Consider the following 18,098-nt stretch of genomic DNA (forward strand, 5'->3'; position numbering starts at 1 on the left):
CAGTGTAAAGTAGTAAGTTACTTGTCATCATCATTATAATATAAAGTTGAAAACCAACGTACAGAGAAGGTCGACTTAGGCTCTTATTCTTACTGAAGTCAGTTTTTATGTCGGGATGATGCTGTCGTCTGCTGAAAAAGGTGGTTAAACTAATACTTCCGGGTTATTGTGCGCATGCGGGTTGAAGCGACTTGGCGCGAACAGTATGGAGGCAAATGTAGTGGACTATCGTGTCAGCGTGTGATGTCAACAATTTTTCTTTCTAAACATTACAAGCACTTCGTAAAAAATGGTGATAAAATATATCTTTGCTTTTATGTCATAGTGTTACATCTTTTTACAATAACTTAATGGGTTTAGTCTGGCGTTTCTGACTGATGAGAAGATTATTCGGTTGACTGTTATTTGTTACCAAAAAAAGAAGTATATACGGACTCGGATTGAAGTAACGCAGTAGATAGTTGATTACATTTGTAATGCCTTTGCAGTCCATGATTGTGAGTGCTTATTTGCGATACGACATTACGAAACAGTTTGCACGTGCATTGCGCTGAAACTTTATTAAAATCTTTCTTAAAAAGCAGGTGACTATAACAGTGTTTTGGGGTGTTGGTATCTTCCTTCAACCAATTGTTAAAAAATGTGGCACTTAGGTTAACCTATGTGTGCATCCAAAGACAATCTCTTGATTATGATATGACTATGATTTTAGGTGGCATATAGACATACCCAAACTTACTACTTTTACTGATTTCTTTCTAAAGGACATCCGCAAGTTCTTCAACCCTGTGTCTAGCAATAAAAAGCCTTCCAGCAACACAAAACTACCACAGGAATCGGCATCAGTAAAGAAAACCAGTCAAAAAACATATCAAAAACTAGCGCAGCTCAGAAATGTGTAACAACCAAGCAACCAAAAAAAGAGACAAAAGAAGAGTTAAATAAAAAAAATAAAACAGACACAGGCATTGTGATTATTGAAGAATCAGATGAAGAAGTGGTTTACAAAAAAGAGGAAAAAAAGAAGGCAAGCAGAACTGAGAGAAAGACAGCAAAAACATTATTAGACAGTAGTTTTGAAGAGGATAAGCCAAAAAAAGAGAAGGAAACAGACAACATTAAGACTAAAAAAGGAATAAAAAAGAAAGTAGTGATCGAGTCAGAGGATGATGAAGAAGTGATTCCTTCAAGCTTACATAAAAAAGTGAAGAAGCAGTGTAATAAAAATGGAAGGAGTCAAGATGCAGAAGATCTTAACCAAAGCAAGGTTGGGAAGAAAAGGCGAAAAATGTCTCAGAATGTGAGTCAAAAAGTGTTTATTCCTTTGTGCGGGAAAGCATGCATGTGCATGAGGGAGTAAAGATAACTATTTCAAAATTTATTATCTTTACACATTGTGTATTTAATCTTTTTTGAAGTGCTGCAGGACTTCTCTTTGACATGAACATTATGACAGTTGTTTTAATTGCTTAAGATAAATGTTCATTAGCATGAATATTCTGTTGTCTGCAAAGCTTGACACAGATGATGAAATGCCAGTGAAAAAGAAATCCAGCAGAAACCGCCATAACATCATTGAATCTGGTGAGTGTTTTTGCTGCTTCTACCCTGTCATGATTGTGGTAGTGAGCTCCAGGCATTATTTGCTTAAGCCAAGCTGTGGGAAATACAGTAGTAGTGAAATATTTCTTGAGCATTATTGCATTTCTGTAAGGTCTTTAGAAGCTGCTTGAAGTACAACTATACAGAAAAAAATGTTCAAAAATAACTTTTTGACATTTTAAATCTATAAAATATGAAGTGTGATTGTGAAACATATTTGCAAGTTAGAGGCAGATGCATTACATATTCTTTTTCGATGTGTAGATTCAGATACAGAAGATCCAGTGCCACTGACAATGAAAACAGGGAGGAAAAAAGCAGTCATTGTTGTGGATGACTCAGGTATGAAATCAAATATTGCCACTACAGTGGGTGAGATTATTATTGCTTGGTGCCTAATGACAGGTATAAAAAAACTTTGAGGCTGATTTAGTATGAAAAGTAAAATCTTAACAGTAGCTGTATGTGGATTGTTTATTTTGTGTTGCCCATAGTTTACTTAGCTGTAATAGCTGCCTTGTGAGTTGGCAGTTGTTCATTGCTAGTATTATTTTTTTGTGTGTGTATTTAATGAAGGGAGGGCTTCAAATTTAAGCATGAGACTGATTTGGCTATGTATGATGTGTTCATTCTTTCTAGTCTTAATTCATCTTTTACATCATGTTGTGTAAGTTAATGTCGTCTTAAAACAACAAGCTGAAAGTTACATGTTATATAATGCTGAAGAAAATGAGTCCTATATTCAGCAAGCTAAGATACAAGAACCTAGTTCTGTCTATACAATATAAAGAGCTAGCAATCAATCAAGAAAGGTACGGTACTAAATAGAAATATTAAAACTGTGGGTGAAGAGCTTTCTTTGTGCTTTTATAAATATATTACACAATGAATTTATTATTTTTTTCAGAGGATTTAAAGCCATCAAAAGCATCCATGCTAGATGCATACGTCATGAAAGGATCTATCACAGTAGAGAAGGAGCCAGAGTCCAAGAAGAAAAAAACAGAAACAAAGGGTTTAGTCAGTGCTGATGACTTTTTTGGAACTGGTGTGGTTCAGAGAAGTGAGAGAAATGTGGTTGCGAAAAAGAGGACGCTGGTAAGGGCTGTCTCATGCTAAAGGAAATTAAGTTAAGAAGTGCACTTTAATAATTTTGTATTTTTGGATATATTGATTGCTTCTAAAAGTTCAAAAATATGCTTGTGGGGTAAGTGGATAGCCAAGAGGTTAGAGCGCTGGCGTCCAAACTGAGAGGTGCGCTGGTTTGATACCCGCGTAGTGCAGCAAATTCCCCAGTTGACCCAGCTGTAGGCAATGGGTACCTGACTTCATAGAGGTTGGGGAAGGTAAGGGAGAGAAAATGGACACCTCCCTCACAAAGCTGGCCCCAAGAAAAAGGGAGGTCTCTAACACCTCATTCCCCAACAACCTGAACAGGTTATGGGATGACTTTTACCCTTTTATCAGTGCATGGACTGGATGAATATAGTTTATACTGGGAAAAGTCAGTATTTTGTTTTTGTTCTAGTAGTACAGACCATAAAATTTAAATATTGTGGAATACTGAACTTAATTACTGTGCACATTGTAACTATATTATTGATTGCAGTTCTTTTCTAGTTATTTCAGTACGAAGTAAACACTCTGCTTATGCAAATGCTCTTAAGGATTAATGGCACAAATGGACAAAATCTATTTGGCTTTTTCCTCTTTCCTCCATCCCTCTCCTGGTAAAATTGGTTTGTAAATTTTCAAATGCAGATTGCTCTTTTTTATTCATACTGTACCAGACGACATGATTGTGGAATTACTTGCTACCCAATTCCATCTGTCCACTCCTTGCTGTGGGTCTCTTCACAACTCTTGTGAAAAAATGGAGAAGTGAACTAGCAGGCTAGATGGAGCAGGATGGAAGGGAGAGGAAGACAAGATGATTTTGTGTGTTCCTTGTTCATTAGTCAACTTTGACAGCCTAAGATCTGTTACATACTTAAAGAAAGGAATTTTACTACCAAAAATGGTATTTTTAGTGTTACTAAAATTCGTTGCACTCATGTAGGCCATCATGGTACAGACATGTACAGAATAGTTGGCCAGTAAAAGAGCAGCACATTGTCAATGCAGTACAATTTAGTTTTGTACTTACAGGCTGAATCAATAGATTCAGAGCTCCATGATGATGATGATTTCACCAAAACACTGGCACAGCTTGATGAGCTTCGGTCAAAAAAGGTGAGGTTGGCCTGTTGTATATGAGCTTGTCTAAACTGTCTGTTAATACTGACCACAAATGTGCCAGATCTTAGACTTATTTAAGTAGTGTAGCTTATGCATCAGTGACATAACTTTGACATGATTAGTTCTAAAATATTTCTTTGGCTAGACCTGAGCTTTATTTTGAATTTTCCTGACTTTGAATAGAGTTGGCTTCATTGGATTACAAGATGGTAACATGTTGGTTAGATCAGGATGGGATCACTTACTCTGTAAAGGGGATTATGATTACCTATTCAGCAAACATAATGAGATTTTTTCTTGGCCCCTATACATTTTTCAATTCATGTTCATCTCAGACTTTTATTATAAAATTGATCATTTTGATTTTATTATTTGAATAGGAATATTTGTATGTAAGACACTATAAATGTTTTAGAAGCCATGAGGTATTCTTGTTCCTTTTGCTTATGCTTTTTTGGATCACAAACTTTTCGTGTTTGTGCATTGTGTATTAATAAGTTAAATATTTTCATCATCATTCCTCAACTTACCACCACCCTTGCCAAGGAAAAATGGCCCACGACCTTTTGGGCAATCTTGAGAAAGATAAAAGGCTGAGGGTTCAAACTCCAACTGAAAATCATGATGCTACCATGGCATTACTGGAGAAAGGTTTTCAGTGATGAATAGGCATTGGGCCTTCCTTACTCCCTTAGTCTTTATCTTTCCCAAGATTGCCCACAAGGCATTGGGACAATGTTCCCTTATCTAGTTGGGGGAATGACACATTATGATCAAAATCATACACCTAGGCTTACAAATCTCTGAGATGATTAAAGGAATATGTAAATATTATAAATTTACACGTATACCCTCATACACTGGGAAATACCTTTTCATGGACCAACCTTAAGCACCATCTGTGCATCAGCTGACTAGATTTTGGGGATAATAATGTCGAGTTAGTCCCTTCCATGTTTGGTTTGAAGATATTGATATATTTTATGGCAGTTTTGAAGTGTTCATATAATAGTCATCATTCCTATAATTATAGCCTGCTGCTATTTCGTATTATTGATTCACAGTTAACATATATCATCTCATTTTTTTTCCCTTGTTATGAAGCCGAGACCAGAGATCAGTGAGACTAGAAGTACAAAAGGTGGGTGATGATGTCAAAAGTGTATGCATTCCTCTTATTGTCAGAGCATAATGTAGACTTGAAACTTGTTATGTTGTAAGATGAGAGCATGTTTATATCCTACCTGATGATAGTATTCTTATTCATTTTTATTGAAATAACATCCTCTTGCAATATGATGATTCTAATAATAATTAGTGTTGTTATAGAGCGCTTTCCCCACCAGTGCTCAATGCATTTAACAAGCATGATACTTCCAAAAAAACACGCAGAGAAAATTCTGGGTGCACAAGCAGTTCCTCACCCACACCTCCATATAATGAGAACATTGCACAAAGAACAAATGAAAGTGTTAAGAAAAAGTCAGCTAAAAGTGATAGGTTTTTAGCTGCAATTTAAAACTGCCAGGCGTAAAAGCATTTCTCAGCACACTGGGCAGCGAGTTCCCGATGCTTAGAGCAAAAAAGATGAAAGAATGTTGATAAGTCTTGAGGTTTTAAAGGAGTTTTTTCCCAGAGTAGAATGGTGACAGTTGGGATGGCAAGTAAATAAACAAACTGATATATGCAGGGAACTGGGTTGGGTCAAGAGTCTTCAGTGCAGGGGACTGGGGTGGGGGAGACAAGAGTCTTCAGAATGATGGTAAGTGAGGGAGGTGTGGGGCATCATAAACTGACTATGAAGGTGTACTGGAAACCAGTGCAGTTCTTTGACCAAGTGTGTGTCATCCTTGCACTTTCATTTCTGCAAAACTAGTGTTGCATCAATTGACCCTCTTCAAGCAAGTGATTTCTTCCTTTGAGTATCGAGTTGCAATTACCTAGCTGAGATATCACTGTGGAAGAAAAAAAATATAAGCAATTCTCCAAAGTTGTAGAAAGGTTGCACAGCAAAGCTGACATGAGACTGCAAGGAGAGTGTTTAGTGAAGATGCATATCCAAGTATTCACAGAAGATGCCAAAAAAATTTATCACCACCTATGTCAACATACAGAACCAATATATGATTTAGAATTTGCAGGCATTACTCAGTCTTAGCAGCATTCATTGTTAATTTTTCTGCTCTGTGTATGTCACTAGTGTAACTTCATATTAAAGAAAATTTGATTGGTTATTCTTTCAGCAAGTAGACCTGATTGATTTTTTGTTAATTTATTATTTGTCTGGTCCTTTGACTGTCTTTTTGTTGTTATCAATGGCTCTTTTAAATAGGTGCATCCAGTGTGGCCAGCAAGCTGTCAATGAAATAAAGACCTCACGTCCAAATTTACCTGTCAGGTGTGACAGCAATAGCAACATAGTCCCAGAAAAACGTGATCAGTCACAGGTGACCAGGATTTGACTTTCAAGTTTAATTTTGAAGTACATGCCTTGTTTCTTTTCCTTTTGCTGTGTATGCTGTGCATTATTAGATGGTTGGTCATGACTGATGCATCAAAAGCCCAAATACCCTGAATTAACAAAATATGTTTTCATTAAATGTTTCTGTTAAATAGCAAATGGATAAAACAAGAGGAAAACTTACAGACTCTAAGAAATCAAAGAAAGAAGAAATTGCAAGACAAGATGACAAAAAGACCAAACCACCACTGCCTGCTGAGATCAAAAGACTTCAAAAAGTACTCCAGAGAAAATGTACAATGAAAATGTGAGATTCTTCCATTTCTAGTATTACTTGTATATAAGAGATATATATATGTCAGATTTTTTTTTAGAAGTCATGTTTGTCATATTTATTTCATTACTTAATTCATTATTGGCATGCTTTGCTGCACCTGTGGACACTTTTAACTAAAACTGGTTTGCATATGCCTAATAATAATAATGAACATTTGTGCTTGTCCAGTGATTTGTTCAAAGTGCTTTACAGGAAGTGGTAGACAGACTCCTCCACTTAAAGAGATTCACTAATACCATGCACCCATATTTGCATGTAATAAACATGCTCACTTTTACAGCAACACACCTGTCCATACACAGTTAACACCTATCACCAATACAGTGTAGGATGGCTGTCCTAGGTTCAGCTCTCATCTTGGGCATTCCATTCTTTCTTTGCATGTGGCATCTGTTTACAGGGCTGGCTGGCTTAGTGTGTGGCTTTAGTTGCTGGCAAGGTGTAAAGCACCAATTTCCCCTCCCCCCCAACTACATAGTCAGTGTTATTTGTGGCATTTATATTTTACATTTTAACTCTCTCTCTCTCTCTAGAAAGATCAGGGAAGCAGATAGTCAAGTGGTAAGAGCACTGGCATCCGAACCAGTTGATCGGTTGATCCAGCTAGCAGGAAAGGGCACCTGATTTCTTAGAGAGCTGGGGAATGGTAAGGCAGTGAGGGAGCGGAGAAGTGAGGTCTCTGACACCTCACTCTCTGATGAAAAAAGTCAGGGGACTACCTTACATAGCAAGTCTTGCATCTACCGGATTGGAGAGCTGTCATTTTGTACTAATAGCACCTTACCAATGTAGATCTCTTATTTGTTTGGCAGCTTCAGGAGAAGATGGATAAATCGTTGAACTTCAATACTCCAAGAGAGAAGAGGAATCTAAACAAGACAAGAAGACAAAATCCAAGGAACCACAGCCATCCCCTGCTAAACCTTCCCCAAACACTTTGAAAACGCCACCCAAGAAAGTTGCAGTGTAAGCTGAATGTCTGTCATTGCCCTTAAATTATAAGTTTTGGGTCCTCTGCATAATTGAGTACTTTTGATTTGAAAATGCTTTCAGAGGACCCATGGCAAGTCTTGTAATGTACAAAGGAAGTATATTTGCTTTGCTATATATTTCAGTGGAAAAGGCTTGTTTTCCAGCTAGTTTTAAGTCTTAGTGCTTTTTTCCAGATTAATTACCTGAAAGTCTTAATATATCAATTTTTAAATATTCTGAAAAAAATTTCATGGTGAGTGTAAAAATCAGATGGCGGTTAAATTTAGCTTTTATTCTTATCTGACATATAAATGTTATTATCTTTGATGTTTGCAATAGGAAAAGGCTTGGTTAAAAAATCTGTTTGTAATAATTTCTAAATGATATAATTTTCACTTAATGGATTTGCTGCTTAGCCGGAAAATGAAGGCAAAGGCTCAGCCATCAGAAACAGGGAAAACTACCGAAATTTTTTGAACAGAGAAGGACCAAGAGCACTTGGCTCAAAGGAGATTCCAACAGTAAGACTATGCTGCTTTATGGATAAAAATCTGTGTGCTATAACTTGTACCCTTTTCCTTTCAGTTGTGATGCACATCGAGTGAAAGTTGGGTAGAGGTTTGTAGCTAATGTTCTGATGAAGTTATAGCATTATACTTCTTTGTGTTAATGTATAAAATTAACCTAATGCTGTAATAGGAAAGAAGTCTGTCTCAGAATAGAACAAACCAATTGAGTCCTTTTATTTCATAACAAAGCCAAGACAATTAATCCTTAATGACAAACTGTTAAATGATAGTGTTTGCCCAGAATGTTGATCATGACTAACTTTTACTCCTTTCACATTTAACTGAATATGCAACAGGGAGAAGAAAACTGCTTGGAGGGCTTATCTTTTGTCATCACTGGAGTGCTTGAGTCAATGGAGCGTGAGGAGGCAAAGAGTCTGATTGAACGCTATGGGGGAAAGGTCACGGGCACTGTCAGCAGCCGCACAAGTTATGTTGTCATTGGACGAGATGCTGGTGCCTCAAAACTCGCAAAGGTAATGTTCACTCAAGCTGTTCCAAAGCCCCATGCACTGTAGTTAAAGTGGATTTAATCCATCTAAAGGTTTTGGAAGTTTTTAAAATAATAATCCTAGTTGATGTTGAAAAATACAAAAATTGTTTTTGTCTTTGGTTCAACTTTTGTTGTTTAGCTGCATTTTCATTATTTTTTTTTTTTTAAATAAATGCTGTGGGTGTGTTCAAGCCTCATGCTGTTTATTATGTCAGATTAGCCTTTGTTGGTGTTTTCATTAACAGTTGCCTCTTTTTAATTCTTAATTGATTCTTGTATACTGGCTATGTATGTGCACACCTTAATCTTTAGGCTAGGTGTCTTATAATTATTACTGTAGAAATTAATCCTTGAAATCTGGTAATTTTGGTAGCTTCAAGCATGTCAGCTCATAAACATTATCCCATCTCAAGAAGGAAAATCACAATTTGAGTTGAAGGTTTTTTTCTTTTCTTTTTTATCACTAGATTGAACAGCTCAAAACAAAGCAGCTCGATGAAGATGGATTATTAAATTTGATTAAAACACTACCTGGGAAAAAGTCTAAGTACCAAATCCAGGCAGAACAAGCTTTGAAGGAGGTAAGATTTAATGATGTAGATAAAGACGAGGAGTGAAATGTGTTTCAAGAAATGCCTTTGTGTATGATTGTGCACACATACACATAACTGTTGGTATTTTTTTTTTAAAAACACTACAGGAGATGAAGAAGTTGCCTAGTGTTCCATATACAGCACTGAAAAAGTCTGACTTAGCTGTTGCTTCCTCTTCGAAATCATCCAGATCATCTGAACATAAGTCCTTGGACCCTTGGTCAGAGGAAAGCTCATTCTTATTGAAAGAGGCAGATTCTTTGGCAAGCCAATCAAATGCAGATTCCGGGGAGACAACTTTGATGTGGGTAGACAGGTACAAACCTACCTGTCTGAAGCAAGTTATTGGGCAGCAGGGTGATCGTAGCAATGCCAAGAAACTGTTACACTGGCTTCAAACCTGGCACAAAAATCAAGCAGACGGAGCCAAGCCTACAGGTATAAATGTTTTCAATACTTTTTTAAAGAAACAGATATTGTGAATGAATATGTGGGTTGGGTACACAGATTTGTTGATCGCTTTTCTTGCTGTAGGTATCCGAGGTATTCTGTAGCAGTCATGATCTTTTCTATGTCTTTCAATTTTATTACATTTTGCAGTTTGCTTTCCTTTCTAGAATGTGAGATTTTGGAGAACACTCAAGTTGAAGGGATATTGTAGAGCTCTGAAACAGATGATGTTATTTTTGCAGGTAAATTTTTTGGCCGAGATGATGGTGCAGGCTACAGAGCAGCACTGTTGTCTGGCCCCCCTGGCATTGGAAAAACTACAACTGCTGTGCTGGTCTGTAAGGTGAGTTTGTGGAGTCATTTTCATTAAATTCTAGTCATTTAATACTGACATCTCTTTTTAGATTGTTGATGTGGCAAAAGATGACATGGTGATTTAAACCCCCTTTTTTTCCAGGAAAGTGGGTTCTCAACTGTGGAGCTCAATGCCTCAGATACACGATCCAAACGTAGTCTCAAAGAAGAAGTGGCCGAGGCATTAGGGAACCAGACAGTTGTAGACTATCTGGGTAAGTCATCACACAATTTTGCATTTTTGGTCCTAGCAATCATTTGATATATTTGATCTACTGAATTTGCTACTTTCATTTAATTCATCTCTTAACTGGTATCAGTTGACAAAGGGTCAAATGATCCACTGGTACTGGTTGTCTGGGGAAACAACTGGATAGAGGCAGGGGCCAACAAGGCTTGCCACAGGCTGGTCTTGAGCAGTGGTGAACATGTCCTGCATGGAAAGACCAGTCCATTATGTTTGCAAGCCAGTTCTTCCTCTATCCACCTTGGCATGGACCTTTACCCTCCAGGTTAATGTGAAATATTCCTGGTCATGTGGCCAAACCAGACCAGCTTGTACTGCTTCATTTTTGCAAGAAGGCATTCTTGCTGTCCTAGGATACTTGCTGCCATTCTCTGTACAAAGTCTTTGGTTTTTATTCCATGTAGGATATTTGGAGCAGTCTCCTGAGGCATTCCTATATTTGTTGGCAAAGAGCAGTAAGAATCTTTGTTGCTTGTTTCTCCATCTGGCTTGGCAGCTCATCTGGGATGTCAAAATCGGGCCATCCTTCAAACCAGCTCTCTAAACTTCTTTCTGTAGTCTGCAGTCTCTCTAATTGTAGTCTGGTTGCTTTGGTATCTGTCCTTTGTTGGAAGTTATACAGGTCCTTGCAATATTCAGTCCATTGGTTTAGTACAGCAGCACTCTGTGTGAGAAGGTAGTCACTACTGTCTTTGATGGCTGAAACTTGTGTTGGTGTCCTGGTGTGAGTCTTCACTAGTTGGTAGGCCTTTTTGCTGTCTCCTCATGTTCCCTCTCTTGTGGTCTGCCATTGGTCCTTGATCTAGTTATCCCTTTACTGAAGTTGCAGCTCACTGCTTTGTACTTGGAAAACGCTTCGGGATTGCTATTGCTCCCTTTCTTCAGGCTCTATTTTAGATCTAGGATACCATTCCTGATCCAGACTTATTTCTTCTTGTTCTGCCTCTTCAGCTATAGATTGTAATACCTCTGATAAATCCACTGAGGGTGTCTACATCATAGTCTACATGTTCAGAGCTGTGAATTTGCATTCATCCTGGGGATCGAATTCGTCAGTGAATTTGAGGCTTTAATTTCAAGTTTGCTCAAAAAGGTTATGGATGCAATGTCATCCCTGGAATTGACTTTTTTTACTCATGTTGATATTTGATTTGAAGCATCCAGGAAGCAGGATAAAGTCAATTTGAATATAGATTTGAAGAGTGCCAAGTTGCCATCCTAGATTCCTTGACTAGAGGGTATTGGCTAAGGTGCCTCAGTGGGTCTTCGCAAAATCTTGGAGTCTTAAACTCCTATTTTTTGTTTCACCCAGGCCATTATTGGTATGGGTCTGGATCTATTTTGCCACTTCAGTTATTGATTACAACTAGAATGTCCTTTCTGGGTGTTGCCTTTATGACCCTTTTCCAACTGATCATAGAACTTCGCTTTGCCATCTTTGTGTGGAAGTTGGAGCATAGACTTGGTTAGGAGCCTGGCAGAGATGCAAATGAAAATCAGCCTGCTGGAAATGGCTGTACAGTTGATGATAGCTGTGAATGCTTCTCGATTCGTAAACCATGGTCATGTCTAGTTTCTTGCCACTGTACCAGAATCTGTGACCTTTATCTTATGCTGTCTCCCCAAAGTCTGATCATCTGAATTCTGCCAGTCCCATAATTTGGTCCAGGAGGAAAAGTTTGTATTAATAGTTCAGTCCAGAGTGTTTTCTTCTTGAGCACTATTGCTGCATGCCTGGCATGTACTGAAAGCTCAATGTCAGAAGACAGGTTACAAAGTTTTTGTAAGTCTTAAAGAAAGAATCGGCAATAAAATTTATATTTATTTTTGTTCAAAATAAAAACTAGATTCACATAAAGGACCAGTCACTGGTCACAACCACTGCCTAATTATGGATGAAGTGGATGGCATGGCTGGTAACGAGGACCGTGGAGGGCTGCAAGAGTTGGTGCAACTGATCAAAACCTCTCGCATCCCTATAATCTGCATCTGCAATGACCGCAATTCACCCAAGATGCGTACTCTTGCTGGCTACTGCTTTGACCTGCGCTTTCAAAGACCAAGATTGGAGCAGATCAAGGTATTTGTATAAAGGAATTCCTTCCCAGAAAAAGCTTGACAAAAACTTTATTCTTGCTACTTTTCCTCAAAATTTAGAGGCACTGGTATATTTCTTGCTGCACATGGAATTTTTATTTGGTAAAGGGAAAAAAGGTGTATAGGAACGTGTCTTAGTGAATGCTGCACAATGTTATTCCTTGCACCACTCACCCCCACCCCCCATAATGCTTAATCATTGTCCTGATTGTGTCCCAGTAAAACTGAAGTGAGTTTTGAGTGCTTTTTGATTTTGCTCTTTTACATTTAGATTTTTAGAGTAAATGTTGATTAGCTATTAGTTATTATTCAGTCATTAGTTATTGTGTAGAGAACTTTGTATATATGTATTTGTGTTTTAATAGGGAGCTCTGATGTCAATTGCTTTCAAAGAAGGTCTGAAAATCACCCCCCCAGTTCTACAAGAGATTATACTGGCTTCCCATCAAGACATTCGTCAGGTAATCATAATTTTCCTTCTTGTTTTTTTTTTCCATTTGACATCATTGACCATGTGTGTAGCTTCTCTGGACCTGGATGTTCATAATGATAGTCTTTTCCAAAACACAACATTAGGATTCAATGTGAGCATCAGATTTTCATTCAGATAATTCATGTCTTTTGCAAGTGTATCAGAATTCTTTTGTACATAGTGAACAGATATTTTGATAAAATTTGATTGTTTTTTGCTCATATGTTTATTACTAACATTTTGTCTTCTTAAACTGTATCATAAATGCTACATTTTAAATATTTGTATCACTTATGTAGGCTATTCACAATATGTCAATGTGGACGGCCAACAAAAAGGAGTTGACATACGATCAAGCCAAGCAGGATGCAAAAAGTGCACAGAAAGATATTAGGCTGGTAAGGATTTCACCATAAGAGTCTTTACATCTTTCTCATTTTATTACTGATTGCATCCTTGAGGTATCTCTTACACAAAACAGTAAGCAAGATGAAATAGATATTCACTACAAACCCAGCAAGCGTTTATTTTGTAAGAAACTTATGCTTGTAATGAAATGTCACTACAGAGTGCATTTCCACAGTGGGCCGAAGTCCTACGAAGATATTTAAAAAAATGAACTATGATAATATACAAGAATAATTTTTGTACAGATGTGTACATGCACACAGACCACACAAACAAATTAATGTGAAATTGTGCACTGTCCTGCGCAGCACGATTTAGGGCACTGAAGCATAAACACAGCTTGCTGAAAATAACCAGGCACCAAGATGCAGAAGTTTCTTGAGTGGTATTTCCCAGCTGCAAAAACCTGCTCCGTCTTGCAGTTTCATAGCGTGAGCAGTTCCCCACACTTACCGTCAGGTTATATAGGTTGGTAGCAAAGAATAGATAAGAAAGATTAATAAACAATGTAATGACATTGCATGTTTCTAGCTTTCCTTACAAATTATATGCACAAAAACAAAATGTTTTTCTATGTTGTACACTAAATGTAGTTGTGTTGTTTTGTTCTTTAAAAATTTGTTTCCTGTGGGAGAGTTGGGATTGCTTTTTTGTTGCAGGGTATATTTGATGTGACTCGCAAAATATTTGCTGGAGGAGAAGAGACAGCAGGAATGAGTATCAATGACAAGTCAGACCTTTTCTTCCAAGACTACAGTTTTGTCCCACTTTTTGTGCACGAAAACTACATGACTGTAGTTCCTTATGCTGCAAAGTGAGTCTTACTGCTTTTGTCATGCAACTCACTTTTCACTAGTGGACAGGGTTGGACTGAAGTTGAAGAATGAATGTATATATTGGCTTACCTTGTACTGTGCTTTATTGTACACTCACCATCATGCTGCATGATTAGCAGGATGATCCAAGACATTGTGCTTGAAAACTGTGTGTAACTGTCACAAAGTGAAGATTTTTTATGTGTGTAGACATGTGGCTGAGTTTTTTCCTGTCAAAGTGAATTTGTAACATACAGTACTGTATATGCCATTTTCTTTTTACATGCTTCAGGGGTGACAAAGCTCAACACTTGTCTTTGCTAGCAAGAACTGCAGACAGTATTTCTCAAGGTGACCTTGTTGACAGACTTGTTCGCACTCGTGGTAGCTGGAACCTTTTGCCGATCCAGGTACATATCTGGAAACTTATCTTCTTGACTACTTCTCATACTCTTCCACCCCCACACTCACTCCCACTGTCTCTTTCTGCCCCTCATGGACTTCTGTCCTACAGCAGGAAAGAATGGTTTGACCGTGGGGAGGGGATTGTTGGGCCAGATAGAAGTAATTAGCAAAGTATACCTGCTAGTGTAGCTGGCACTGCATGTTCTTCTCACCATTCTCCTAGTCAGACCATTCCTTCCCACCAAAAAGAAGTTCAATTTTTAAGATTAAAGGCAATGGGATATTGATAAGTTTTCTATTTGCTACTTTCAGGCTATATATGCAAGTGTGATACCAGGCGAGTATATGAGAGGATCTGTGTCACATATGATCAACTTTCCTGCTTGGCTTGGAAAAAACTCCTCCACCAATAAAACTGATCGCACCCTACAAGAACTTTGTTCTCACATGTCCCTCAAGTATGTGCAATTACACCATTAATACTTCTGTTTAATACACTTTAACATGTTTGCATAGTTATACACTTAAATTATGTCTTCATTAGCATACACTTTATATTATTAGATGCACTTTTATTAGGTCTTGAAATATTTTTTGGAAGCATTTATCTTCTTATTCTAATTTTAACATAGTTTTTGATAGATTGGGTTTTAAGTTTTGTATGCAATGATTTTTTACTTCTCATGTCAGTGTCCATCTGTTCAATAACCACTGTCTAGATATGCTTCCCTGTATCAATTTATAGGTGATGTCAAGTTGAAATCACAATTACAAGATTTAATATCTGGACTGAGGGTCTCACTTTATTCATTTAGAGTGTCTTGTGACAAGCGTGGACTCAATATGGATTATCTTCCTGCCTTGCGCGTTCGGTTGACGGATCCTCTGGTGAAACATGGCAGTGAGGGAGTCCCACAAGTGATTGGCCTGATGGATGAGTATGACATCATAAAGGATGATTATGATAACATCTTGGAGCTGACAAAATGGCCTAATAGCAAAGATCCATTGGCTAACATAGATTCAAAGGTGAATGGTCTGCTTGTGTTGTACCTGTCACCACCCTTTGGTATCCATTTTCTTTCTTTCCAGGTTTTTTTTGTTGTTGTTATTCAGATTATTAGGTCTAAGTCAGATGGTGTAGGGTTCTGTCTCAAGTTTACTGATTGCCATGAGTATGATATCGCAAGAATGCTTCCATATAAATAACACTCAGATTTTTGTCTTCTTTATTCTCTTTCAACTCCCCCCCCCCAAAAAAAAAAAAAAAACATTTTGCATGATCAACTATAGGAAAGAAATTCTTTCAAAATAGTCTGTGACATAAAATTCCTTGTTGATTACTTTTTCAATAGACTAAAGCAGCCTTTACACGGCAGTACAACAAAGAATCACATTTGACACCATATGCCACTGGTGTGGTCTCAAAGAAGAGAAAAAAGAGAGCTGCAGATGTGACAGAAGATCTTGAAGAAGAAGAGGGTGGTGTGAGGTCTGTTTCTGACAGTGAGGAAGATGAAGGACTTGAAGTTGACACAATGATTAAGGTATGACAAATGGATGAGCAGAAGAGAGTGTACATCATTGAGCAGGCACAAGCATGCTTGCTGTGACACATTACTTATCCATTCTTTAATTCACTAATTAAAAGGCATTTAAAATTTTCAACAGTTTACCTCATATTTTGTGATGCTAAACATTTCATGTTGTTGACAATATGAGATCTTTTTCCATGTGATGTCAGGAAGTAAAGCACAAATTCAGCTGCTACTCATCAAATATACTCATTGTACAGTTTCACAGTAGTTTGTTAAAAAGGTTTTGACAGGTGAAATTATTTTGGCCAAAATGTGTGTATATCACAATACTACTAAATAATACTACCAACTGAAAACTTCCTGTCAAAATTCCCTTTCAAAACAATTTTCATTCTTTACATGCATGTATGAAATTGGCAGTTCTGCTCTGAAATTATTGGGCATAATAACTTCTTTTGATTTGGGGTTTTCAGGTCAGCAAGAAGCGAAGCAATAAAGCACAACCGACCAAGGGCAAATCATCTTCTTCATCAGTAGCAGACACAGCAACCAGTGGCAAGGGCAAGGGGAAGGGTAAAGGAGGGAAAAGGTGATACTTCATATGACACTTTGTGTGGTCAGACATAAAGTATTTTGTACTGTGGGTGCAAATAAAAGTGCTGTGCTGATTCAGACATAGTTGTCGGTAAAGAGCATCTTGGTTTTGATTTCATCAGATACTTTTTGCTATTACACATGAAACGTTTTGTTTTTGTGGTTGCAAGATTCAAATTTAGCTGCAGGAGAAGAGCAACTTATTTCACACTTCACATGATTCCATGGAATGATTTGTCTAGTTTTCGTTAAGTTGCTTCAGCTAGTATTTTTCTGGTCAAGTGCATCCTCTGCCATCAGTGAATGTTGAGTCAGTATCTCTGAAATTTGTTACTATAGTGTTAAAGTGGGACTGCAGTAACTGTAATTTTATTAAGAGAGATGACAAATCCTCTTTTGCAACAAGGCAGCATTTTCTGTGTGTGGACTATTATAGTCACATAGGACTTTAATCTGTGTTCTCAAAAGCATTATAGAAAGGCAAAGGTCTGACTTTTGTTCAAGCAGGGGCTTGTATGTGCTTATGTTAAAATTTGCTATAGTCATTCAAAAGCAGTTTTTGAGGATCATATAGAACCACAAATCTTCATGCAATTAAACAAAGCCTCCTTTTTATTCATTGAAAATTGTCAGCATTCTCCAAGTGACGGGTGACTATTTCCCAAAGCATTGGGAAAAATGTGTAGTCATGAAAAGACGGATGCAATTTACTGATGTGCTAGTATGTTGTGATGACAGAGCATACCCACATCAATTTTTGTTAACAGTGTGTGTGTGTATTTTTGTGCATGATGTACAGATAATTGTGTGGTGGAAGCATTGAGAGTAATAGAAAGGTAACTGGCAGCTGCCCACTTTTGTCGTTTCGTCAGATGACTTCATAATGATGACTGTATATGACAATGTGAGAATAGAAAAGTTGAATTTCCAAAAGAAACTTCATTCTTTATTGATTAGAACAATGTTTTTAATTGTCTGGCAATGAGTTCACAAATTTTTTAAATAAAGAATTTTCTTTTACTTTGTGTGTGTGGTGGCAGATATTCCCAAGATCTAAGTATAAATGAATTTCAGTTCCCAATAGACAAGACTTCAAACATTGATGCTCTATAATGTCATGACAGAGCATGGATAGGCTAACTGAAGCACACACCCATCTTTGGTGTTGGCATAAAATGTAAAAGTAACCATGACTTGAAATATTTAACCTCATTCCTTGCTCATCTATATTTCTTACTGCTGTGGCTTCTTTCTATTTACAAGGGGTGTTTTCTCTGATTTTGAAAATTAGCGTCTTCGATTAATTTCTTGAAAAGAAAAGCCTAGCACGTTTATCACAAAGACCCACACGCAAAAGCGATTTTGGCGAAGAGAGCATCAAGGCACTACCAGGACTGAATAGTGTGGTTTATTCAATTTGAGTATTAAAAATACGCCGCCACTAGCGTACGTT

The 18,098-nt window shown here is 37.5% G+C and overlaps 1 protein-coding gene across 1 annotated transcript; it reads left to right on the plus strand.

Moving 5' to 3' along the window:
- The first annotated feature begins 157 nt into the window (after positions 1-157).
- LOC112562465 (replication factor C subunit 1-like) lies at positions 158-17,664 on the plus strand. Its single transcript, XM_025235746.1, has 24 exons — positions 158-292; positions 765-1,300; positions 1,515-1,584; positions 1,867-1,944; positions 2,510-2,700; positions 3,751-3,834; positions 4,945-4,981; positions 6,173-6,197; positions 7,476-7,596; positions 8,027-8,131; positions 8,476-8,655; positions 9,140-9,253; positions 9,373-9,703; positions 9,958-10,058; positions 10,173-10,284; positions 12,164-12,396; positions 12,779-12,874; positions 13,185-13,283; positions 13,953-14,107; positions 14,401-14,518; positions 14,826-14,971; positions 15,329-15,542; positions 15,869-16,060; positions 16,525-17,664. The coding sequence occupies exons 2-24, from the start codon at positions 1,289-1,291 to the stop codon at positions 16,642-16,644; spliced, it is 2,934 nt and encodes a 977-aa protein (XP_025091531.1). The 5' UTR covers positions 158-292; positions 765-1,288; the 3' UTR covers positions 16,645-17,664.
- Positions 17,665-18,098: the final 434 nt, after the last annotated feature.

This window comes from Pomacea canaliculata, linkage group LG4 (assembly GCF_003073045.1).
Source record: "Pomacea canaliculata isolate SZHN2017 linkage group LG4, ASM307304v1, whole genome shotgun sequence".
NCBI classification, from domain to species: Eukaryota; Metazoa; Mollusca; class Gastropoda; order Architaenioglossa; family Ampullariidae; genus Pomacea; species Pomacea canaliculata.

Bases quoted from the DNA above. Each gene is read 5' to 3' on its own strand.
- LOC112562465 (XM_025235746.1), top strand. The intron at 10,059-10,172 runs GTGAGTTTGTGG...CTTTTTTTCCAG, and splicing joins CTGCTGTGCTGGTCTGTAAG to GAAAGTGGGTTCTCAACTGT. The intron at 14,108-14,400 runs GTGAGTCTTACT...TACATGCTTCAG, and splicing joins GTAGTTCCTTATGCTGCAAA to GGGTGACAAAGCTCAACACT.